The sequence below is a fragment of the Camelina sativa genome, chromosome 13, assembly GCF_030686135.1.
Source record: "Camelina sativa cultivar CO46 ecotype springtype chromosome 13, ASM3068613v1".
NCBI classification, from domain to species: Eukaryota; Viridiplantae; Streptophyta; class Magnoliopsida; order Brassicales; family Brassicaceae; genus Camelina; species Camelina sativa.
Genome location: NC_141892.1, coordinates 4013052 through 4037933, shown reverse-complemented (window position 1 = coordinate 4037933; position 24882 = coordinate 4013052). Strand labels below are relative to the sequence as shown.

General features: G+C 36.0%; 4 protein-coding genes and 1 pseudogene across 37 annotated transcripts; 1 reads left to right on the top strand and 4 right to left on the bottom strand.

The window, feature by feature from the left end:
* Positions 1-2690: 2690 nt before the first annotated feature.
* LOC104735074 (uncharacterized) lies at positions 2691-8530 on the bottom strand. Of its 26 annotated transcripts, none has more exons than XM_087482725.1 (12): positions 8444-8516; positions 7535-7685; positions 7287-7423; positions 7099-7162; positions 6956-7009; positions 6548-6846; positions 5866-6459; positions 5282-5764; positions 4517-4635; positions 3371-4155; positions 3052-3217; positions 2691-2943 (listed from the first exon to the last, which is right to left on the bottom strand). In XM_087482725.1, exons 8-10 carry the CDS (start codon positions 5543-5545, stop codon positions 3459-3461), a joined length of 1080 nt encoding a protein of 359 aa, XP_087338851.1. In that variant the 5' UTR covers positions 5546-5764; positions 5866-6459; positions 6548-6846; positions 6956-7009; positions 7099-7162; positions 7287-7423; positions 7535-7685; positions 8444-8516; the 3' UTR covers positions 2691-2943; positions 3052-3217; positions 3371-3458. The 26 variants fall into 26 exon arrangements, with proteins under 26 accessions (XP_087338851.1, XP_087338856.1, XP_087338857.1 ...); XM_087482730.1 differs by having other exon boundaries at positions 7535-7661; positions 8444-8510; XM_087482731.1 differs by having other exon boundaries at positions 5866-6511; positions 6641-6846; positions 7535-7661; positions 8444-8510.
* Positions 8531-8637: 107 nt separating this feature from the next.
* LOC104735073 (putative RNA methyltransferase At5g10620) lies at positions 8638-12082 on the top strand. 8 transcript variants are annotated; one of them, XM_087482685.1, is made up of 10 exons: positions 8638-8768; positions 8870-8901; positions 8995-9137; positions 9233-9299; positions 9385-9462; positions 9590-9735; positions 9808-10022; positions 10190-10232; positions 10334-10798; positions 10896-12082. In XM_087482685.1, exons 1-7 carry the CDS (start codon positions 8702-8704, stop codon positions 9845-9847), a joined length of 573 nt encoding a protein of 190 aa, XP_087338811.1. In that variant the 5' UTR covers positions 8638-8701; the 3' UTR covers positions 9848-10022; positions 10190-10232; positions 10334-10798; positions 10896-12082. The 8 variants fall into 8 exon arrangements, with proteins under 8 accessions (XP_087338811.1, XP_087338809.1, XP_087338810.1 ...); XM_087482683.1 differs by having other exon boundaries at positions 10190-10257; XM_087482687.1 differs by having other exon boundaries at positions 8649-8768; positions 9233-9286.
* LOC104737923 (cytochrome P450 81C13 pseudogene) lies at positions 10229-11846 on the bottom strand (annotated as a pseudogene). Its single transcript, XR_015578801.1, has one exon. The product of XR_015578801.1 is annotated as a cytochrome P450 81C13 pseudogene (transcript).
* Positions 12083-15016: 2934 nt separating the features above from the next.
* Positions 15017-16327, bottom strand: LOC104735072 (uncharacterized). The gene is made up of 2 exons (XM_010454791.2): positions 15878-16327; positions 15017-15645 (listed from the first exon to the last, which is right to left on the bottom strand). The coding sequence occupies exons 1-2, from the start codon at positions 16043-16045 to the stop codon at positions 15073-15075; spliced, it is 741 nt and encodes a 246-aa protein (XP_010453093.1). The 5' UTR covers positions 16046-16327; the 3' UTR covers positions 15017-15072.
* A 3594-nt stretch (positions 16328-19921) lies between these two features.
* Positions 19922-24787, bottom strand: LOC147929186 (uncharacterized). Its single transcript, XM_087482382.1, has 7 exons — positions 24635-24787; positions 24232-24568; positions 23924-24120; positions 23261-23871; positions 22695-23101; positions 21940-22514; positions 19922-21865 (listed from the first exon to the last, which is right to left on the bottom strand). Exons 1-7 carry the CDS (start codon positions 24785-24787, stop codon positions 19922-19924), a joined length of 4224 nt encoding a protein of 1407 aa, XP_087338508.1.
* Positions 24788-24882: the final 95 nt, after the last annotated feature.

The following is a 24882-nucleotide window of genomic DNA, read 5'->3' as shown; positions in this document are numbered from 1 at the left end:
AATATAAACGCTAAAAGCTAAAGATATAAAGATCAAGATGAATGGGCGGGCAAATGAGTGTGGAGATGCCAAGAGTTGTTTAATATGGAATTAGAACTAATTAAAGGTATAGAAATTGGGGAATATATACACAAAAGAACACGCATATTTTTGTTCCACGTGAATTATAAAATTTTAAAATGTGTTGGATGAAAAAAAGAGAATATTCCCAAACTATATATCTTGTGGCAGGGGATGCATTGTTCGGAATAATAAATTGATTATCTGATAATTAACAAAGTCTAACATTGTTTTTCATGCCTCCTTCGGACACAAATGTAATCAGCTCTAGTAAACTTAACCTAGGCTCCTTTTAAATGTGAACTATACAAATGAATGAAAACACTTTGTAAAATTGACAGTAGATATCTCGTTGGTAAAATTGTAAACTGTAAACATATATGGTGCTTATACATCACAGAAAAAGTTATAAACTATTGTTGCACTATATATATTTTGCAGCATTACATAGAAACATTCAATTCGTCAAAAATATCAAATGAGGGAGAAAATTTGCTCTTTATTACAGTTTTTTTTTTTCTTTCTTACATGGTTACAAGAGGGAGAAGTTTTCAGAATTGCCTTTAATTTTTTGAGATACTTTTTATCATTCTTTTATTTTTAATAATTATTTTTACTTTTATTTGAAAAAAAAATACATAAATGAACAAAATGGAAAAAAAAGTTAAAACTGTACCATGCACACTACAAAAAAAATAGTTGGTTGCATCATTTAATTAGTATCACAAATGTAAATGATATTAATTTAAATGACTTATTGATAAATGATATATAATATGTGGTTTAGTATCAATTGTAATTGTTGATGTGGTAATGGAATAATTTGACATCAGTTCAATAAAAGTGACACAATTTTATTTTAACTTGCATCACTTCAAAAATATTTAACAAAAATATAAATTTACATCACTTAATATAATGATGCAAATTAAATATCAATTAATAAATGATACAAAATTGATCTCATAATAAAATATTATTAAAACAATAAATCAATATACCAAAAAAATATTGATTAGTATCGGTTATCATAAATGATACCAAAATTAAAAGTCATTTACAAAAAACTGACACAAATAATTAAAATCATTTGTTAAAACTGATTTAATAGAGCATCAATTTGAAATAAACTGATACAAATTATTTGCATCAACAAATAGTAAATCATTTTTAAAAGTGATACAAGTTATTTTTACATCATTTAAATCTGATGCAAAAATATAAAATAAATGATTTAACACAATAATTTTTTTTTGTAGTGGCATGAACAAAACTTGTTCAAGAATTCTTAAAAGGATTGTTGAAAAAAAACAAAGCTTCACGTCCGAGGACATTCCCAGTGAGGTTAAGCAATACCGATACGGACGAAGCTTTATCTACACTTTTGGACAAGTCTCCCTCTCACGTAATGAAGCTTGGTGTTATGGAACTCAAACTTGATATCCACGAATACCCATTACCAGCCCAAATCTTCTCCTGCAGAACCTTGGTAAAACTGACTCTCAACAACTGTATTCTCCTAGCCCATGTCAATAACACTTGTCTTCGTTCCTTGAAGACTATCATCACACAATCACTCACATACGATAGCTTGGCCTTAAAAAACTCATCAGTTCATGTGCCTCGCTTGAAAGTCTAATAACTGATGGATACAATTGGGAGAAAAGATTATGGTCCCCCAAAGACTTTTGGACTAGTGTTGGAGGAGAATCAGGTTATAGATCCATTGGATGATGGTTTTTACCATTTGTTGCGTTGACAGCTATATGGATCTACTAGCTTGGAGAGGATTTTTTGTGGATGCTATCAAAATCAAATGTTTCACCGGGTCAGCCACCGAGATGTACCAAACATCGGCCATACTAGAATTTTACCCCTGCCTTGAGCTGCTAGAGGTTGTTATTTCAGAAAGAATTGTGTTGCATGGCAAAAGGCAGTGGTTGATTGCGTTTGTACAGAAGCTTAGCCCTAAAATCGTTGTTGTCGCCTGAGGATGCTCTCTTGTGTAGTCTCTTTACTTGTCTATTAGCCACAAAACCTGTTTGTCGGATGCTCTGTTGTCTTGGTGAGGATGATGTTGTGTAGTGTTTTACTTATCTATATTAGCCGCATTGATCTGTTGTCCTCATATAATAGCTATACACGTTTCTCTATCTGTTTTCTACTTTTCTTCTTTCATGAAAACAGTATTATGAGATATGCACGGTCAGTTCAGTTATATATCATCACTATGCCACCCAATACTCGCCAACTGATTCAAATTTAGTTCAAAACTTTTTCAAGTCTACCCCGATCAAGATACATATATCCCTTTTCTTCTTTAAAGCTGACGGTTTTTGTTTTTCAAGTTTTTATATAACCTTATACGAAGATGCATATTGAGCTAGTAACAGGGAGTGAAATGTCACCATGAGTAGAGTAACAACAAGTAAGTTAGTTGATTCTCAGAACGATCAACCATGAAGCTTTTAAATGAATTCGAATCTTTTTTAATAAGTAGAAACTTGCTCCTTAAGTCACTGTCTCACTGACCTGAAGCAGCAGCAACTTGGGGGGCTAATTGTTTGTGTTGTGTTCGGGATCCGGGGGAAATCAGCCACGTCATTTCCAAGGAATGTTTTGGAACGTAATTAAGATCAAACCAAGGAAGCAAACAAGCAACACAAAAAACGAAACTAACGATTGAATTTAACCATGCAAAACACTGGCAATGCAATTCAATCGTTAATCAACCGTATACAACTAAATGAAGTGCATGTTTACAACAAATGGTGACTGATTCATACAATAAAGAATCGATATTGCTCTCACAGCATACACAGCAGATCCCTTTCCTTACATATTCCCATTTTGACTCGTAGCTCTCAGTCTCCTTAGATGGACCTGTGAATCAATTAAGGTGTTTCCATAAGAAAAATAGTATTTCAAAGAAAACCTAATTGTAAATCCTCATATGTAAATTCATAAAGTGACTTGAGACAGATAGAAAACCTGATTGGTCAGCAGAGCGGTGCATCGCAGCAGAGACTTCTTGTCTTATGGACCTTTGCAACTCAAGTTGCATTTCCATGCAAGCCTCCAGCATTCTCTGCAAGTTATCCATCCTTTGCTGTATTCTACCCATGTCAACCCTCAAATCGTTGATCGAATCCCAATCCTTCAGAGACATTGTTGATTAAAGTTAACAAATAATAGCAACAGCACATAATATGTCAACCAATGAGTTCCTTTAACTTAAAAAAAAAAAAAAAAAAAGACAATTGCGTTTGTATCCTTCAACCTAAGGATCCACTTTGAGACAATGTCTTACCATTCCAAATTTCCAATGCCCTGATGCAAATCATGTGCCGGCCAGTTGGAAATGGATCGATCATGCTCCCACCGTGGCTGAATAGGGATCACTGGGGAGGGTACAGAAAAAGGAGGAGATTCAACAGCATAACGTTCTTGACCGCCTCCTCTTCAGCGTCATCTCTCCATGCACTGGTTTCACCATTAATAAGTTGCCAATCGGATTCTTCGTTTTCCATAATCTCCTCCTCGGTTTGTTCCTCTAGAGGGACAGTTAGATTAATGCTTTCAACCAGATTTTCCTGGAAATTTGTTGTCCTGTTTATCAGTCTCATGGTGGCAATTTCTTCGGAACTTTGCAGAGACTGTTCATAAGGTATATCCATAGTTTCTCGAAACTGACAGCCATGTCTGTCCTCGTCTCCATGAATTGAAGAGGATGAACACCCAGTAGCATCCTCCCTTTGATGGCTATTCAGGTCCACTTCAGCACCATTTCTTCTTAAAGAGAAATCATCAATTTCTGACCGTTGCCAATCTTCTACACGTGCAGTCCTTTCTTCCAAACTTGTGCTCTGGTTATTACAGCGTCTGGAATTAGTTACCTCATCCAGTGAACATTGGTTTTCAGCCTCTCTGCCATTTTGATCTGAGCCACCGCCTGCATCATTGATGCTATCTAGACAATTAAGATCGTTTTGTTCACCTCTATTATCACCATTTTCAGCATTTGATGAGGTCTCCGAGTGACTGCTGCTCGCTTGACCAGAGACAGACCGGTCAAGTCTGGATATAAATTCCTCCCTGGGATGGAAAATACACAGTAAGGAATTACGTTCTTAATCGTTCTAAAGCAACAGAAGTCTCGATTTCAGGGTCAAGTTGCACTTATAAGATGAAACAGAAAGTATACAGATAAAGACTCATACAAAATGGGACTGGCATTTAACTTCAGGATGCACAAGGCCAACAAAGAACGGAAGAACTCCAAAATTTACTAGATCTGTTAATCCATAATAATCATAAAGGTTTGAAAGCATAAGGTCTGCATTGGATATTGACCCCACATATATATAGACCTACTAAAGAGAAAAAAAAAGAAAGGAAAGCTTCCAAAAATACACAAAGATATGAACAAATAGATTAATACAGATGAATTAGCTACCTCAGCTCAGATACAGTGTGCCTTTCTCTTAGAAAGCCCAACTCAGTAGCTGCAGATGATGTTGGTTTCTCTTTATCATCGTTGTCACCATTTCGTAAGAATCTCCCCCTTAGTAATGCCTGCAAAAGCAATTAAAGATCATGATTTTAAGCTTTGTCTACCAAAACCCAAGAGATAGAGTTCATACATAGATTCAACTCTCAACACCAGACTTCAAACAACCAATGTGCCAATTAAGATGACTTGTAATGTGATAAACAAAAAGATAACATAACAATATAAAGAAGTAACTATGATGCTCAGCATATCTAACAACTCCTATGACTCAATCGTCAAGTTAGAATCCCTTTAAGAGTAAGTATAAAATGACGAAAACGTGAAAGGAAGGTATATATAGGAAGAACGAAAAGTCATCATATAAACTCCATCAAGCATGACTCCATCCTCCATCTGACTATGAATTTTCTTAATCATATTAGACAAACAATGTGACTACACAGCTTTCAGTCATCGTTTGTCTGAGACAAAGGTTCAAAGTTGCATCTAGAACTAGTGCTAATTATAGAGTCTACATTTATTCCAGATACACGAATGTAAAATCTTAGGAAAGGCTGGGGCCTGTATGTAATTAAAAGAAATTGGTAATTGAGTTGACTCGACTGTATGTGTATCTGACATAGTGAATTTGGAAAATATGTACATATTTAATGTCTGAGAGACAATAACAATAAGGCAGGAAACAATAAAGAAGTCTAATGAACAAACCTGAATACGGTTGCGGTGAGCAAAGTTTGATACAGCATGATGCTGCGTCAAACCCTGCAGCTCTGTTTGCCTTTCCCTCTCAACCATTTTTAACATATCCACCCACACTTGCCTACCACATAACTTGCGTAAACCTCTTCTAGCATTTTCATTTTGGATGCAGTTCGCATTAACAACTCTACCATCAAGTACTCTTTCGATCTGGTTAACAACTTCAATAGGTTGTTCTTCCCTGAGATCACCAAGAACAGGTCTCTTTTGCATCCTTGACCATTTAACCCACAAAAAGTCTCCATGGGACAGAATCTGCCATATCAACTTAAGACTGCTGACTGCGTTTACTTCATGTAATGAAGTTAAAGGAGTTCATAGAATAGAGTCGGCACGTAACTATCTCAATGATAGGAGCTTGACACATGGGACATTCCTCCAGCTTCCACTAGCTTCTTCACACACTTCTCGCAAGTGGTCATATGTCCCCATCTGTTGTTTTCGAACAAAACAATGAAAATGAAAGAGAATGATCAGATATCATCAATTGGGGAGCATGTCTACAACAAACGCTGGTACTGATTCATACATACCTAAACAATAAAAACTCGATATTGCTCTCACAGCATACACAGCAGATCCTTTTCCTTACATATTCCCAGTTTGTTTGACTCGTAGAAACCAATCGGATTCTTCGTTTCCCATAATCTCCTCCTCTGTTTGTTCCACTAGAGGAACCGTTAGATTAATGCTTTCAGCCAGATTCTCCTAGAAGTATGTTGGCCTAGCCTCTTTATCAGTCAGTCTCACGGTGGCAATTTCTTCAGAACTTTGCAGAGACTGTTCATGAGGTATCTCGTTAGTTTCGCATAAATGGCAGCCATGCCTGATCTCGTCTCCATGAATTGAAGAGGATGAACACCCAGTAGTAGCATCCACCCTTTGGTGGCCATCATTTCTTCTTAGAGAAAAATCATCAATCTTTCTACACGTGCAGTCCTTTCTTCAAAACTTGTTATTACAGCGTCTAGAATGAGTTATCTCTTCCAGTGAACTTTGGTTGTCAGCCTCTCTGCCATTTTGATCTGAGTCACCTTCTGCATCATTGATCTACACAATGTAGATCGTTTTGTTGACCTCTAAAATCAATCAGTTTCAGCGCATTTGATGAGCTCTCCGAGTGACTGCTGCTTGATTGACCAGAGACAGACCGGTAAGAACAACTAACTCCGCCTATATCTGTTAGAAACGGCATTGGCATAGAGTTTAATTTACCTGGCATAGAGTTTCTGGCGGATCTCATTCAGTATTTTTATATCCATCTCTACAGGTGAAGAAACACTGAACACAAACTGGAAACGCACATACCAAATTGAAGTTTTCCTCTTCTTTCAACTTCATATGACTCTGACAAGCCTGAAATAACGTTTATGGCAAGATTTCTTTCAGCTTCTGCTACTAACGGGTCCCCAATTGTCCCACCATGCAGATTAGCAAAAGCCTATCAACATGTGCCAGATCCAGTGGTCTACCACCTAACACGTATTGATGAAGCTGTCATAACAGCCATGGAGCTGCAGCGTCAATTGAAACGATGAGAAAAATGATCGTATGTGCTTAGATATGAGAATATAACACTTTGCAAACACGACTGACCAAGTACAAAGCGATATATAGACGAACCTTTGCTTCTTTATTTTCTCAGATCCGGTAGAAGTACTTCTCCATCATTGAAACCTGGAAGTAAGAAGCGAAACGCTAGTTAAATATCATCCCCAGAGCTTAGCAGTTGAGACATTTTTTGCCATAAAAAAATAGTTACGTACATATGAATCTCTCCAGAGATCGGCACATTATCTACATACCAAAAATACACTCAAACTAGGAAAGCTGAATGTCATAAGATACATATAATTATTCTCATGAACTCCAAATTAGAAAAGTAGAAGAAGTTGCATGCACAATATTGGCCAAGCAAGTTAAGAATTTCATAAGCCAAGAGTTTAATATTTACCAGGATCAGAAATGGCTCATCAAGGTTTGCTGTAGGTGGCTGGAACATGTCTTACTAAGGAATCAAGGCAACCCTGTAGCACCGAAAAGAGCAAACACCAAACTCCCACACTTCATCACACCTCTCTTCTGTGACTACTGCCAACGGAAAAAGACAGAGGAGGTATTTTAAATACAAACGAAACCTAAAAAAAAATGAATGAGACAAACAAGTTATACTAATAAAGGGAGTGAGAACGCAATGTATACCTGAAGGTCGATCTCCCCTTGTATAAGAGAAGAATAGGTGGTAGCCCATATATCAAGGGACTTGGCAAGAACAAACTTAGTCTGTGCAAAGAGGGCCTTCTCCAGCATCAACACCAAAATAAGGCTCCTTCAACCACAGCAACAATTTAACCTATCATTCAAATGCAAAATAGTCACACAAAAAAAGATATCACCTAGGTTCTACAGTAAAGGAGTGTCTTAAAGTCGAACAAACAACTCATGAATTAATATTTTCAAGCAAACAAATTAGTTAGAAACTGTCAGCAAAACATGAGTAGGTATTGTAAACTTGTAATTAATTTGTATCACATAATGTCGTCCACTTAGAACAAACAAAGAGAGAACATATCCCATCCAGCCAGTGACTTAATGTCTTAATCCCAGGGAGAAGCCTAATCTTTCCAAAACTTTTTTATTGTGATATGAAACTCTACTGAAATCGCCGATCGAGCATAAGAAGCAAGCAACAATACGAACCCTAAAAGTAACCATTTTTTTCCAATATATAAATGTCACTCACTCACCTGTCTCGGAAATTTTTACATGAACTTCAAAATGATCATAATAAACAAAACATAAAAACATCAATTTTACAGACAGAACAGAACAATACGACTCAGAATCGTCAAACAAATAAGAATCGAACAATTAACAAAGACAGAGAAAGTCTCATCAGAGTCTTCACACTGAATTCAAATTCAAAAATTCAGAAAAGAAATTACACAAAAATAAGATTCCGACTAGACATAAAAAAAAAAAAAAATCTATAAAAATTCGGCAACATAATTCATCAGACAGGACCTAATGATCTTCTTCTATGCCAATTGCCAAACCATTTTTCAAAGTGCGAAGAAACGATTCGCTCTAATTCTCAATCCAACACATTACCTTAAAATTGAAATAGTGATCCCTCGTTCCACGCACCCTCATGAGAAACACCTGACGAAGAAGCCGGTTCCATACAAGTTTTTAACTAATTTTTCTTATAAATGGGCCAATATGTTGTATAGTTAAGCCCATATTTCATATTCTAAGCGTTGGGCCTTAAAGCCTCGATATCAGCCGGAGGCTTCGAGTCTCATGTGGCTGAGTCGAGTGTTCGAAAACAGTTAATGAAAATCATCATCAAGTTTGAAGAACTCAAAAATGGCCATCTCTGTCATGGCCAATGCTCACCTGAATCATACATATGCATCTGCTTCTCATGAAAAAGGTTTCTTTTTTTATTCAAATTTGGTTTCGCTTTTTGTTAAAATTCGAACTCAGTGTTGAAGATTTTGTGTATGGTCATCTGGTTGGTGGGCTATTTATCAGGAAGAACGTGTAGATACGCGGGTCAAGCAGTGGTAACTTAAAAAAACAATCTCTTCGCTCAAGCTTCTTGATTGAATTTGAACGTGTTTAGGGTTTGATGGGATTGGTACTTTTTGGTTTCACAGAGGGCTCTGCCTATACGTGTGATAACAGTAGGGAAAAAGAGATCAGAAGGTGTTCGACTCTTGGTTGATGAATACAAAACCAAGCTTAAACCTTATTGCTCCTTTGAAGATTCATTGGTTCGCTCCAATCCTAGAAATGCTCAGTACGTTTCCTCTAATTTGACAGACCTAAGCTCAGTAAAATTCGTTTCTTGGTAGCTTTCTCTGAAGCCAGTAGTCTTTTTATTCACATTCACAGGGATGTTAGAGCTCAGGTTGAGGATGAGGAGTTGGCTATGATGAAGCTTATTGGGTCTGATGATTGGGTATTTATTAATAATCTCTTTAGAATCTACTATTTTAGTCATTGTGGTTGATCATTCTAGATTGGGTCTCATTGTGATATTTTAGGTTGTGGTGCTTGATGAGAGAGGCCGTGACATTAATTCAGAGCAGATGGCTGAGTTACTTGGGGATGCAGGAAATAGTGTAAGTTTATACTTTTCTCTCTGTTCTTACATCAGCTACAATCGTCTTGGAAACTAATCAAGCAGGAGAGAATGTTCCACTAAGTGATGTTGGTTTTCTCTTCTACTGTGGCTATCTCTGTTTTTAGGGAGCTTCGAGGATATCGTTTTGTATAGGTGGAGCTTATGGACATGGAAGAGAAGTGAGGAAGCGAGCTAATGTGATCATTAGACTGTCCTCCATGGTCCTAAATCATCAGATAGCTCTTGTGGTATTGATGGAACAGCTTTACAGGTGAGAACATTGATGCTTCCGTCCCTGCATTCCCGTTACACTTTCATATGCTGTAATGGGTTTTGTTTTCAGGGCATGGACTATTCTCAAGGGACAAAATTACCATCATTGATGATGCATGAATCTGTTTTTTGGGTTCTTCTGTTGCTTTCTCCTGTATAAAGATACTACATTACCGAATAGCTTCTTCGCTGGTAGTTGTATCAGAGATTGTTTACTGAACGTCGAACTTTTGCAACCCAAATTTGCTTTGCTTCTGATTGAGTTCAGATTCGGCTCATTGAGTGGTACTTTTATTCTTGTCTGTTGTATCACTAGTTTTTTGGTCATATAGATTAAAAATGAATGTAGAAGCAACAGTGATTGTTCAACATATGATTCTTATCCATACATCTCTAACTAGTGGAAGGTGAGACGATCCCCTTAATGGTCTATAATATTCTGCTTCTTGCAGGTTTAGCGCCAAGAAAGAACCAAACAGCCCAAACACAAAGAAAGTAAGATCTTGATTCCATTATTTAGGTAACCATTCACTCTCCTTATTATCAATGTTTATATGTAAAAAGCATCCTCAAAATCAACTCTCTTGGCAACACAGGACACTAGAGCTGAGACAAGATAGGAACCATTTCAGGCCAAGGCTTAGGCAACGCTACAAGCGGCTCAGCCCTAGCCATTGCCACACTGAAGGCAGGCCTCATGTCTATATCTTCATTTTCTACCTTCTCCCACTCAAAACACTGAACCAATGCTCCAACAACAAGCGACACCAACCTCATCGCAAGCCCAGCTGCAGGACACGCCCGCCTCCCAACTCCAAATGGCAAAAACCGAAAACCATCTCTATCGCCAACAAAACCTTCAAATCTCTCCGGCTTGAAAACATCTGCTTCTTCCCAAAGCTCACTGTCCCTATGAACAGCCCAAGCATTCACCAACAACACTGTATTTTCAGGGATCTCGTAGTTGCTTAACTTGAATTTCTTAGATGAGCAGTGAGGAGGCAAGAGTGGAGCAGCAGGGTATAGCCTAAGCGTCTCATAGATGACACATCGAAGATAAGGTAAGCTCGAGAGATCTGAGTCTTGTATAAGCCCTTTGTGTTTAACATTAGATTTGATTTCTTCTCTGACTTTCTCAAGCTGATCTGGATGGTTCAGTAAAAGAGACATTGCCCATTCCATTGTCACCGGTGAAGTATCTGATCCGGCATTGAACATTAGCACTGCAATTCCTTTGATAACATCATCAGAGTAGAATTCAGGTTCTGATTCTTGGAGCTTCAGTAATTTCTCTACAACCGAACGAGTGGAATCAAATTTCTTCATTCGAATATCATCAACGAGTCGCTGGAGGTACTCATCTCTCATCCTCTGCATCTCAATCACTCTCTTCTCAAGACCTTTGTACCCAAACCACCTCAACACTGGGAAATAATCACAGACACTCATTGACAATAGGGTCGAGAAAAACCTCGATTTGAAATCCTCTAAGAACCTCCTTTCTGATTCCGGATCACTATCTTCGACCCCACGTTTCCCAGATACTAATCTAAGCATAACATGAGCAGTTAGAAGATTGAACTGATACTTGAGATCCACTCTCCTAGACTCACCAGATAATCTGAAGAGACGGGAACATAGATTCGACACTTCTTCGTATCGGATGAAAGAGTTCTTCTGTAAGCTGGCGGAGGAGAAGACCTCGACAGTGGAGAGACGTCGGAGAGTTCGCCAGAGATCGCCATAAGGAGCAAATCCGAAGTTTTTGTAGCCATAGCTGAAGTGATCGGATGTGATGGTCCTGGGACGGTTAGCGAGGGTTATGTCGTGATTGGTGAAGCATTCTTCGATGGGTTGTGGGGAAGAGAGGGATAAAACGGCACGGCATCCGAATCTGAGGAACAGAACCGGGCCGTAGTTTGAAGAGAGGTGACGCAGAGCTTGTGGTAAAGGATACTTCTTGATAAGGTGAAGATGACCGATGATCGGAAGAGGCGTAGGGCTTGGAGGTAATTTAGGGTTTTGACTCCACCACAGTAACTTGGTGATGAAGAAGACCAAAGTAGCTGTGACTGTGAGGATCAAGAAGATGAACCAGAGGTTTTCCATATTCCGTTTTTGGTAAATCTCGTATGAAAAAAAGAAAAAAAACACATTGCGTTGACCAAACCTTTGTGATCTCAACTCTCAAGACTCTCCTCCAGTCTCTCTCATCAACATCAAAACACTGTCGTTTGATTTCAATCTTTTTGTGTCAGCAATTTCTTGTACTAAAAGTAAAAAGGATCAGTTAAACAAGATGGGGAAACATTGTTTACACAAGGTTAAAAAGATTATGATTTGCATTTTCTTTGTCTTTCATAATTTTATGAATTTTGAAATAAATAATAGAAAAGAAAATTAATTTTAAAATAATTACGAAAGGTAATCTGCTAAAATTGTCTCTCTAATTATTATAGCAAGCTTGTAATTCCATTATACAGAAAAAATTTCAACAAATATACACAAATTGTCAAGGTTTAGCATAACTCATGTAGATTTGTAGCATAACTCACGTAAACGGTCTCCAGTTGGAAACGTCTTGTGTTGCTGATTAAAAACTGGAGTGTGGAATTTCAGAAATAAGTTTCAACTGTCTTTAGTTTTAGCGTCTCTACTTGCTCTGACAACTGTGGTTATGTATATTGTTGTCTGCCAACTCCATGAAATAAGTTTCTACTATTTCTCAAGTAGTAATACTTATTTGTATAATGGTATCAAATAAACTAAAGTTGTGTCACAAATCCACAAAGCGACCTATACCGCTATACGTACACATGTACTCTTTCCTATGAAAAAAATAATAGTAATAATAATAATACCATTTGCATGCGTACGTATAACTATTCTCTAACAAATAATGCGAACAATTATCATTTTGAAAAAAAAACAAAACTTTTCAGTAAATACTAAAAAGAAATTTTTTGATTGGGAAATTAATTAAAAGCATTAAAGAAAAATTTTACCGAGGGTGGGAGTGGGACTAATAGCAGCAGAATTTTTTTATCTACATAAGACCAATGGCGGCAACGGTGATGGGACATCTTCTACAATCCCGAACGCGAAGAATGAAGAGATCACGTCACGTGGAGGTGCAGTGACACGACGACTGCGACGATGTAAAAGCCATTTCGATTCTTGAGATATGGTATCGTCAAGATATGTGAAAAGTAATAAAACTGCACTATAAGTCAACAATAACCTCAGCTTAACCACCGTTAATTAGTAGGAAGATTTCCGTTTTAGGAGGATCTTGTCAAAGGTTTGTGTGACTTATATAGTTATATAGTTCAAAGTTCAAACAAATAAATATCCTTTAGCTGAAACCGGAAGCCTGATTTTTATTTTTCTTCTGATAAGTTATCTCTATCTCCCAATTTGATCACTTCATGATTTGTTCCGGTAGTAATTTTCATATACGACATTGGCATCATAGGTTATTTTCTGTGGTCTTAGAGATTGTAATGTTTATATGGAGTAGGAACATTCTCTAATGTTTCAAATTTTAATATATATAGTTTTTATTATTTTATTTTGCTTCTCTTTTGCTTTTGTTTTACTTATGTTTTGCTTAAACTAATACCAAACATTTCCCAATTAAATTTTGAACCGGAAATGTATTTGTCACTCGTTGGATTTGTTTATTATACATACTACGTTTTCACCCACGGGACTAAATTATAAATTAATATATTTTAAATAATCATTTTTAATTTATTTAGTTTTCAAATTCCCAATTAATTAAATTTTATCTAATTAATTCATAATTTTGTTTAGAATGTTTTTTCTTCTTCTTACGTTTTATACAGTTTATAACCTAATTACATTAAATTTGTTTTTAAAACACTTAGTTTTATTTTCTATAATTAAACAGAGGTATATATGCCTATATGGTATGCTAAGTTTATTTTCCAAACTATGACTACAAATTTATAGTATATGAAATAAGCTAATAGTTTTAGTGTTGGTTCTATAGTCCAAACCCGCCATGCTAGGCGGATCACGCAACATGTTCAAAAAAATTTAATCCACAAAACTCATCATACAAAACCCGTGAAAATAAAATATAGTATGTAAGGCTAAATTTTACTTTTTATCTAATCAGTTTTTCAAATTTTTAAAGAACAATACCTCTTCACTCACCTCCTTATAAAATAAAGAAATAAAATCTGTATACATTTATAATTATGTTTGTTACCTTTTTGAAACACTTAAGTTTCTATATAAAAAAACAAATATAAATAGAGTTAATTGTGCTTATTAAATTAATTATATAATGTCAATGGTATATTTGTAAATAAGTACTAACTTCAGAATTTATTTTATAAATGTCTCCAAAAATGTATATATAGATACTTATTTTTACTAGATTTGTTTCCATCTATCTCACTCTTTTTTTTTTTGGTCCAAATAATCGAATGTCAATGCTCCAGAGGTTTTGATAAAACACTAGTGTAGAGAAAAAAAATATCTTAATGGTTGTTTACCTTGGTTCTCTTGCAACGGTAGCAGGAGATTCTGCTTTGATGTATGGAGTCGTGCTACATCTAGAACCGCTAGCTAGCTTACTACAGGAGGATCTTCTCTAATGCGAAATGCAAAAAATACACATAGCAGATGCATGTGGAAAGCACACAATAGTACTCATGTAAACGGTCTCCAGTTGAAAACGTCTTGTGTTGCTGATTAAAAACTGGAGTGTAGAACTTCAGAAATAAGTTTCAACTGTCTTTATGTTTAGCGTCTCTACTTGCTCTGACAACTGTGGTATATGGTTGTCTGCCAACTCCTTTAAATAAATTTCTACTATTTCTCAAGTAGTAATTAATACTTTTTTTTTTTTTTGACAATCTAGTAATTAATACTTGTATGTATAATGTATCAAATAAACTAGAGTTTTGCCAAGTCACTTTTAATTTCCAGATTTTATCGAAATGGGTGACTAAAACCAAAAAAAAAACTTTATATTAAAGTTTACATGTACGTAAACAAATCAGCAATGTATTTATATAGATATATGAACATAGATTACTTAGTTATAGCAATTCGTCTTTCTTAACTAATTTTGACATGCATTTTTGGTCATTAATAAACGACGCACTTAAAATAAAATCCTGTGATTTTTCTCCAAATTTCTTTATGTACTTAAAGTATATGTGTACATATATAAAGTAATTTTCGTCTTAGAAATATCGGTTACGTTACCCGAAACAATTTAGTATCCACAAACAACTATATCATTTTGTTTGTAAAATTTATAAATATCATTATTTGTATTCAACATCAACAGATATAATTAAGGAGAGAAGTTATCATCACAACCTCCATTGCAATCCACTTTACCCTTCTCCTTATTGCTCAACAAAAATACGAAGTCGAGGTTATAAAGAACAGGAATGATCAACGCAGAGCTCAAGAATACAAGCACAGGCCCAAAGATCCATAGCATCAAAGGCAAGCCCATGTAGAAGAGCCTATTACCCACCGTGTTGAGCAAGAAAGCTTTCTCGAGTAGCTCAGAGACATATTCGGGTGTCACGAAGCTTCCGATTCCGCTGAAATCATCGGAGAAGGGTTCTTGAGGAGAGTTAATGAGGATGTTGACTTGGTTAATGAAGCGAATAGAGAGAGAATGAGAGAAGAAGGCGAATAGGAAGATTGTGAGGATGGTTACGTATTTGAGTGCAACTGTAAAGTCACCATGAGCGCCATATACGGCGTCGTTTAATGGCTTCTTGATGCTATAAGTACTGCTTAAAACGGCAGCGAGGCCTGCGCAGAGGAGGATGCAAGTAGTTGCCATTAGCGTCGCTCCCATTATCGTGTTTCGTAACGTTTGTACCGCTAAGATGTTCTTTTTCTCGTTGTCCTGACCAAAGACACATTCATATACCGTTAAATTCATATACCGACCCCTAATCTATTTTTTTTGTATATGCAGTTTTCCATTGAAATTTTGCGGTTACTGAAAACTATGGTATTCTTCAATGAAGTTTACTTTCGACCTCAACCAATATGATGATTACTACTAATTACAATAACTTAAAAAAAAAAAAAATTGAGAGATTAATTGGGATATATCGTTTTCGAGTGATATATACCTTCATGATGGCGGCTACCCAAGATCGACGTGCACGCGAATTAGTCCCTACAATTGTGCAGAATGGATCGGTTCGAACCTTATACCACAAGTAGATGTGGTAACAAAACATCATAAGTAGAGCACATGGCACAAGAACAGCATCTAAGTACCATTTCTGCCACTCCATTTGATCTCACTATTTCTTCTTCTTTTTTTTCTTTTTTTTTTGTGTGCAAACAATCTCACTATTTCTATGAATATAATATAATCTTCTCTCTTTCTTTCTTGCTCTTGTTGTCTTCAAAACTCTTAGAATGTTTTGATTTGTTTTTTCTGCCCCCTTGTCTCCATATATTTATAGTGAAACTCCTCTCTAGTCAAAATATTTGTTCCGCAATTTGCCCCTTAGAATTACAAGGGGCACCATTTCTTTTTGGTTTTTCATTTTCATATAACTTCAGTGTTGATGCTTATGGTCTCTTTATGACTTATTAGTGTTCACTTCTGTACCCCACTTTGTGAGATGATTTGGAATCTACGTTTAGGCCGCATATTTATTTTGTTACTAAACATTTGGCCTTCCTTAAATTAAGGTTAATTACCACACTTGTCCCCCTTTTAGACCTCTTTTTTTAATTTTGTCTCTCATTGCCTGTATATTCGCACATGTGATATATAAATGTCCGTATATATAAAGGAGACAAGACTTTTAGATTAGATGGTTTTGGAACATGTCACAAAGATGATAACAGAATAGATTTGTTGTAGACGACGCCATGTACACAGTACACATGTTAGTATGTTACACTATGACCTAACTTATCTCCACGTCATTACAGTCTTCTACATTTCTAGTGCATGTCATTTAATTTTAGCATAAACTAGAACTATCCCAAATAGAAAATGTACATCGCTGTATTAAAAATCAATTTCCGTATTGGTCACTACATATATTAAAGTAAACGATTTATCTCATTTTTTAATTCTTTCCCAACGCGGTACTCAAATATTTGGTAATCTCTTCGTAGGGAGGATCTCGAGCGATTGTGGAACAGGTGCACTTATATCTTTTTATAAATTAACGACTAAAAATGAATAATTGAAAGAATATAAAGTAACTTGTAAAGTTTCTTGAACATGAGTCAGACCCAATTGGCTAATGGTTGGTTCATTTCTTGTAAAGAAAATACATGCTTAGTGAATTTAAAACCCTTTATCCTTCTGTTTCTTTGTTGATCATCTACGACTACTTTATACCTTTTTGTTCACACTATTTTTATTAAATTAATGTGTAGATAATATAAATATATATGTACGTATATTGACTCTACAAATTGAGATGAAAGTAACATGCAAATTCTGTATAAAATATGTGCATGCTCATACCAAACACATATTAATACTTATAAATATGTTTTACAGTAACAAATCATTACACATGTACGCACGAATAATAGTTGAGAGATATGGACAAACCACTTGAGTTTCAGGTTTAGCCTTTACAGGTTTTAAAACCAAGCAGCCGTCATTAATTACTTACTTAAACCCTGAACAAATATCTAGGGAATATTCCAATAAATCTTGAGGATTCTACTTGATAAAATTAAAGTATAATTTACTATCAGATAAATTAATTAGGCATCAATGAGATGAGAATATAATGGGCTTGGGGAAACAAATTATAAGATTATAATAGAATCTAAGCATCTTGTAATTTCCATGTGAACAAATGACCTAACTGTATTTCTAAAGGGGTGATAGATTTGTATTTCGTGCGTGAATCGACATATCTATCGGATGCTTACATAGTATATTTTCCGCACGCTATATCTGACGTTTACTTTTAAAGCTATATATATACAACTCTTCATTAATTTTAATAATCTACCAAATATGTGCATAGCGTAAAACAACATATGTGCATACATTTCATTTCCACGTTTAGATTTGTTGTTGTTTTTTTAACTAAGTAAGACTCTGAATTCTAAAATGTGAATACTGCAAAAGATTCTGAATATAATATCTTAATAATAACAGAAAAAAAAATTCTGAAAGGACATGCTTGATTTGTGGTTAATGATAACTATATATTTAGAGCTACAAAAAATCGATCATTGTTGTAATATTATCTTATCTTTTGGTGAATAAGTTAATATAAACATGTGTAGTTAGAATTTTATCATATATTTGGGATAAAAAGAAAGTCATCATATATATTAGAATCACTTTAAAAAGAAGACAAAAAAATTAGCAAACAAATAAAATTTAGACCCAAGTTCATAGTCTTTTTTTTTTTTGGGACTAAACCCAAGTTCATAGTTTAATTAATATTTCTTTAATGAATAGCTAATCTTGTCAATACTTAAATTTAACACGCAAGTTCAAAATAGTAGGGTATGCACTAAAAAAAAACTAATCCAAATTAAACATTAAACACAATATACATGGCCTTAACCAATCGTTTAAAAAGTTGTCTTGTTTGGGACAACGGAAAAAAAAAAAAAGAGGGTGTGGTGGCTGCGTGCGATCCAATAAAATTACAAACTAACAACAACACTACGGAAAAGAAATCTCTAGAGATCGAAAGAAAAAAAAGAAGGAAGCACTCACAACATGTCTTGATCTTTTTAAACAATTACTTTATGTATGGATTATTATTATCTTATTAAGAACTCATCTTATCTTAAAAGTATTAAAACAAATAAGGAAGTTCTCGTCAGCAAATAGAAATGTGAGGTCCACGTTCGACCATATAGTAAGTGTATAAATGCAAAGCCTAAACCTACTCGCACGAAGCTCTCTAATGCTCTAACCTACCCAATTCCATTAATTTTTAAGTATAAGTGTGCATTACCTTTTGGGTTCACCGTTCATTTTAATAGAAAATAATTACGCTTTGTTAAGATCTAATTTTGTATTCATCTGCTTATGTATTATTGAAAATTCCTTTTTAATATTTATAAATAATAATATAAAGAAGTATTCAAGTGTTTTCTGTGTGTTCTTTTTAAAATATGAACGAATGAAAGAGTAGTGTTTGTATCTGAAATTTTGGTACGTTAATTAATTAATAATAGAAATAAATGTGTCTGATTTTTAGTATATATTTGTAAACGTCGTGTTTAAAAGTTAAAATAGTCCAAAATTTTGTGATTAGTGGACAAAATTATAAACGACAACTTGTTTTAGACCAAATAAAATAAGGTTTTTGAGTGGCTGTATCTTTATAAAACTATATCTTGTTTTCTTTAGTCTACCGTCTTAAACTTTTTGTTATGAGTTTTGTGATATTTTAAGTTTTGATGCATTTTTATGACGCATAATCATACATAGTAATATAGTATTAAACATTGATATGGGATATTTATTATTTAGATATATATATATATATATATATAAATAATTTGGATCGTGATAAAATGGATATGGAGTAATATTGATGACCAGAATAGTAAATAATAGAAATGTGGTTTTTGTGTAAAATAGAATCATAATATTTTTTTTGTTAAAGGGTTTTCATAAATATATAAAAAATCAAGTTTACATAATATAACTAACATAAGCAAAGAAAAAAGAACGAGGACTAGCAACAGCTAGAAGGGTGAACGATTGAAAACAAACAAAGACCGAAGAAAGTAGACCGAAGAAAGAAAAGAAAAAATAGAGCCGAAAACTTGTCAAGAAACTTAATACAACCAACATTGAAGAAGAGAGATCCCTCGCTTCAAACCCAATTGCAACATAGAACTATATTTGTTATTCATGGTGGAGATGATGCTTGTTGCTACTGAAACTGGGGAGACCGAAAGACCTTCATGTAATCGCTGATTTCTCTCTCTCCACAGTTCATAGATTGTACCCTGCCAACCTTGAAGGAGAGCAAGTTTTGTATGCTTTGATGCTGAAACTGTTGGCATCCAAAGGAGGATCGGGTCCCAAAGAAGAGGAGGAGATGATATCTTAAGTCTTTGTGTTATCAAACTCCACATTTCAGCCGAAAAGGCACATTCGAAAAAAGGTGATTTCGAGATTCAGGTGCCAAACCACAAAGAAGACAATCTAACTAAATATCTACTCCCCAAGTAGACAAACGATCAATAGTTGGGTTGCGATTCAGTATAAATAGCCATGAGTTTATAGCATGCTTTGGAATGACAGCTTTGTGCCACACAAGTGGGGCCCAAGATTTTACTTGATTCGAAAACCTAACAACATTCCACACAACTTTAGAAGAGAAAGATTGTTTTATACTGTTTATTGCCCAGACTGGAATATCACTTGCTGATGACATAGTAATGGTAGAGATAAAAGCGTGGAGAAGAACTTGTCTCTCTGATCTGGCACTAGGAAGAGACCATCCATTCTCATTTCTCAATTCAGCGACAGTTGAAAAGAAAGGGATCCCTAAGTGACTAGGCCCATCTGAACCAAGGAAATGGTAGAGAGATCCAAAAGGAGTCCATGGATCCCACCAAAAGAAAGTAGAATCACCATTTCCAATATGGATGCTGAGAAATTTAAGAGCTTTGGAACGAAGCTTAAGTAATTTTCTGAAGTTCCAAGAGTAAGAAACATTCTTTTCATTGAGTGCCCATAAAGGAGATGTAGAAAGATACATACTTTTTATCCAGGCCACCCAAAAAGAACCAGCTCTAAAAAACAGCATCCAAAGAAGTTTCAAAGCACATGTTTCGTTCCAACTACTAATGTGCCTCAAACCAAGTCCACCTTCTAACTTAGGAAAGCAAATGTTAAACCAAGACACTTTAGCACCTGAGGGAGTGTCTACCTTTCCATGCCAAAGGAAGGAGCTGCAAAGACTGTTAATTTTTCTAATAACCTTCTTAGGGAGGAAGAACGCACTAGTCCAAAAACCTATAATTCCGGGGATAACTGAAGATAAGTGAGTTAACCTACCAGCCAAACTCAGAAACTTATGAGTCCAACCATTCAGTTTCTTCCGAATTTGAGATAGCAAAGGATCACAATCTTTCACTGAAAGCTTTTTGGAACATAGGGGAAGACCTAAGTACCGGACTGGAAAAGTGGAAGAAGTCAAATTAAAAACAGTCTTTAACCAGTTCAAGTTATCCTCACTTACACCGGAACAAAACAAGGAGGTTTTCTCAATATTCATTGTCAAACCAGAGATTTCCTCAAATTTTGCAAGAACAGACATAACTCCGCTCAAAGAATGCTCTGATCCCTCTAAGAAGATTAATAAATCATCAGCAAAGCATAGATGAGTAAGCTGAAGGTCCTTACACCCAGGGTGGTACTTGAAAGATCCTTCTAGAGCAGCTTTACTCAACATTAAGGATAACACATTCATTATCATAACGAACAAAATTGGGGATAAAGGATCCCCTTGGCGCAGACCCGTCCTTCCTTTAAAGAAGCCTAAAGTAACCCCATTGATACTAATACTGAAAGACGGAGAACACACACAAGCTCTGATCCAGTTAATGAAAATAAGAGGAACCTTATAAGCCTGAAGAGAATCAAGAAGAAAGTCCCATCTAACTGAATCAAAAGCTTTTGAGATGTCAACTTTGAGTGTGATTCTTTCTCCACCAGAGTTAAGATGATAACCTTGCATAACTTCTGAAGCAAGAAGCACATTCTCTATTATAAGCTTGTCCTTTACAAATGCGGTTTGGTTTGGAAGTATAAGGTCAGGAAGCAGACTATTTAATCTGTTTAACAAGAGACGAGATATGAGCTTGTAAATCACATTAAGACAAGAGATGGGTCTGAAGTCCTTCAATTCAACAGACCCTAGCCTCTTTGGAACTAGGATAAGAGATGTGGAATTTAAGGCAGTTGGGATAAAGGAATCATGAAAGAATTGGAGCACACTCAAAGTTAATTCATGCCCAATAATAGACCATGTAGCCTTGAAGAACTCTACAGGAAATCCATCTGGTCCTGGTGTTTTATTGAGAGGCAACTTGAGAAGACAAGCTGTTATAGCTTCAGCAGAGAAAGGAGAGGAGAGAGAAGATTGCTGCTCAATCGAACAAGTTGTATGGATAACAGAACTAAGGAGCTCAGGTAATCAGGACAAAATCTGCCTCTAACTGAACGTAGGATCCCAGCAAAATAGCTGATAGCTAGATCATGAGTTTCTTGGAGAGATGAAGTGAAAGATCTATCTGGTTTCAACAGAAATTTGATAGCATTTCTAGCATTCCTAGCCGTAGTAACCTTATGGAAAAAAGAATTATTAAAGTCACCTTCACCCAACCATCTCAGACGAGACTTTTGTCTATAAAAACTCTCCTCCGCAAGACTAAGATGCAACCACCCCTCCAAAGCTAATTTTTCATTCTGAATATTGATCTGAGAAGGGACATTCAAAGCTAACAGCTGAAGATCATTAAGCTTGGAGTGAGCCTCAGCAACTCTCTTTTCTAAGCCACTAAAATTGATCTTCATCAAATCTTTTATAGGCTTTTTCATCATTTTCAGCTTGAAAAAGAAGTCTTTAAGAGTAAGAACTGATATACCAACATGTGTCCAAGCTTCCATAACAGAATCCATAAAACTTGGATGCTTTGTTAAAAGCGAAAAAAATTTAAATGGCCTAGTACCATAAGACGGAGGAGGCGAGACGATCTTTATATGACCAGGTGTATGATCAGAGAACTCAGGGGCTTGAAAGGTATTAAAACTAGAAGGGAATCTTAGCAACCAACAACCATTCACCAAGCATCTATCTAGTTTTTTCCCAATCGGATCTCAAGATCTTTTGTTCGTCCAAGAAAATTTAGGTCCACAAAAGGGAAGATCAAAGAGACCTAAGTCAGCTAAACAGTCTCCAAACATACGCATACCTCTTGTAGAGCTGACCGTATTATTATTTGAGGTTTCTGCTGGACTAATAATCTCATTGAAATCCCCATTAATCATCCACGGCTTGTTTGCTAAACAGAGAGATGTGTATCTATCATGAAGTGAACTCCAAAGCTTTTTCCTTTCCTCTTCCTCGGTAGATGCATAAACCGCTGTGTAAATAAGAACTGACCCATCATCCAAAGAAACCTCACAAGTAATTGACTGAAGGTCAACAAAAAGAACTGTTGTTTTAGTCGGAGCTTTGAAAATGATCCAAATCTTTCCTAACTCCGAGAACTGGTAATTAGACAAAAGAGACCACTCTGAACCAAGAACTGACATAATAAAATCTTTACTAGCTTCTTTAACATGTGTCTCCAACAAAGCTCCAAAAGTGACAGGACGACTACGAAGCCAGTTATAAAGAGGTCGATGCTTTGAAAAATCATTAAGACCTCGCACATTCCAAAAAAAGTTGTCTGACATATAAACAGATTATGGAGTGTGACGCTTCCCTCTTTGCAGGGAGAGAACACCACCTTGAGCAGGTGAGATTTGGTCATACCTTTTTCTCTTTGATTTCTTATCTTTGGAGGAGACTAAAGAGGGAGAAGAACCATAGAGAACCAGCGAAGAAGACATCTCACCCAAGACCAAAGCATTTTCCTCTACTGATAACAGTTCAAAAGGGTTTGAGATGGAAGTAGAAGGTTGAACCACTGAGAGTAAAGGCGAGGAGAGAATACTATGGGTGGCCAATTCAGGCAACTGAACAGAATTGGTCGAAGCTACATCCAAGTCCACAGAAGAACTTTCATGAGCAAAGGGTAACCCAGATGGAGCGGAAACAGAGGGAGCTCTGATAACTTGAGAGGAAGTAGGTAAATCCTCTTTTTCATGAACCATAGAATCTGAAGTAGGGGTCGAAACTTGTTTAACATGGCCTTCAGACACGAGTTTCCAAACCTGTTGCTTTTCCACATGAGTTGATGAAGAAGCATTATTTCTAGGTCCTTTAGGGATTTGCTTCTCTTTTCCAGCCAAAGAAGATTGCATATGTGAATTAATAGTAGTAGGACAAAGTGAAGCTTTATGTCCAATTTCATTGCAAAGGACAAAGAGGAGGTAACCAAGGGTAAGAGACATTAAGAAGCAAGACCTGTCCATCATCTTGTTCTATTTCCAACACCGATGGAAGAGGTTTCATAAGATCTACAATTACTTTTACCTCGGCAGAGTTGACACTAGTGAAAGGTTTATGATCCACTGCTCGCCCCAACGGCCTACAAGTGATACTTAAACCCTCTGGAGTGATTAAATCAAAAGGGATATCCTTAATAGATGCCCAAACTGGCGCTTTCTCTAATGAAGGAGGATTAAAACTGAATTCTGACTTCCAAGCCGTGACAAAGAACGGAGAGTCACCTACATGCCATAATTCATGTTGCAGCACCCTATTCCTTAACGATGGAGAGGGGATATGGAATAGAAAAGCATTGGAGGTCAGTTTATGAACTGTGACTCTTTTATCTTTACCCCACAGAAAGTTTAAAACACCCCAAATCTTCCCATAAGATGGAGCCGTTCCATAGAAGATGCCCACAATGAAATTTTCATGAAGCTTTGCATCTTTTTCAAACACAGAATTTGAAACTTTAACCCGAGAGCGATCTTCTGTAGACATAGAAATCGGAGCTGATGAAACAGGAATCTTACCCGAAGAAGTAAGATTTTTTGCCCAATTAAACCCTGAGTCGGTAACACCAGGCGAAGAAGCTTGTCCGAGATAGGGAGGAAGAGACGAATTGTCTCCAACCAGAGAAGAAGGAGCCGCTCCGAGAACTCCTTTCTCAGAGGGAATAATATTAATTGGCTATGGAAGAGAGGAAGAAGAAGGCAGATCTGACATCTCTGCATCGACAAGATGAAGAAACTGAACCGGCAAAAAAGAACCAGAGAGAGGAGAAGAAGAAGAATCCGGAGGAGCTGGCGGAGGGGGAGAAGGCAGAGCTTCTGTCATCGAAGAAACAAAGCTTAACGGTGCTGAAATCGGATCTGAAGAAAAATCGCTTCTGTTTTCACCGGCTGACATCAATTTTATCATTAATTTCCACTAATTTGCAAAAACAAGAATGTCAAAATGAATAAAAAACTAATATAGGTTGGATATTATGATTAGAATGTGTC

Coding starts and splice junctions, on each gene's coding strand:
- LOC104735074 (XM_087482720.1), bottom strand. CDS start 5,545: ATGCAAAAGAGACCTGTTCTTGGTGATCTCAGGGAAGAACAACCTATT. Junction 4,636..5,281: donor CTCACCGCAACCGTATTCAG/GTTTGTTCATTA, acceptor TTGCTTTTGCAG/GCATTACTAAGGGGGAGATT. Junction 4,156..4,516: donor CACACTGTATCTGAGCTGAG/GTAGCTAATTCA, acceptor TTTCCATCCCAG/GGAGGAATTTATATCCAGAC.
- LOC104735072 (XM_010454791.2), bottom strand. CDS start 16,045: ATGGAGTGGCAGAAATGGTACTTAGATGCTGTTCTTGTGCCATGTGCT. Junction 15,646..15,877: donor GGGTAGCCGCCATCATGAAG/GTATATATCACT, acceptor GTCTTTGGTCAG/GACAACGAGAAAAAGAACAT.
- LOC147929186 (XM_087482382.1), bottom strand. CDS start 24,787: ATGTCAGCCGGTGAAAACAGAAGCGATTTTTCTTCAGATCCGATTTCA. Junction 24,569..24,634: donor TCTCTGGTTCTTTTTTGCCG/GTTCAGTTTCTT, acceptor TCTCTTCCATAG/CCAATTAATATTATTCCCTC. Junction 22,515..22,694: donor TACGGTCAGCTCTACAAGAG/GTATGCGTATGT, acceptor ATACCTTTCAAG/CCCCTGAGTTCTCTGATCAT.
- LOC104735073 (XM_087482685.1), top strand. CDS start 8,702: ATGGCCATCTCTGTCATGGCCAATGCTCACCTGAATCATACATATGCA. Junction 9,300..9,384: donor TTATTGGGTCTGATGATTGG/GTATTTATTAAT, acceptor GTGATATTTTAG/GTTGTGGTGCTTGATGAGAG. Junction 9,736..9,807: donor TTGATGGAACAGCTTTACAG/GTGAGAACATTG, acceptor TTTTGTTTTCAG/GGCATGGACTATTCTCAAGG.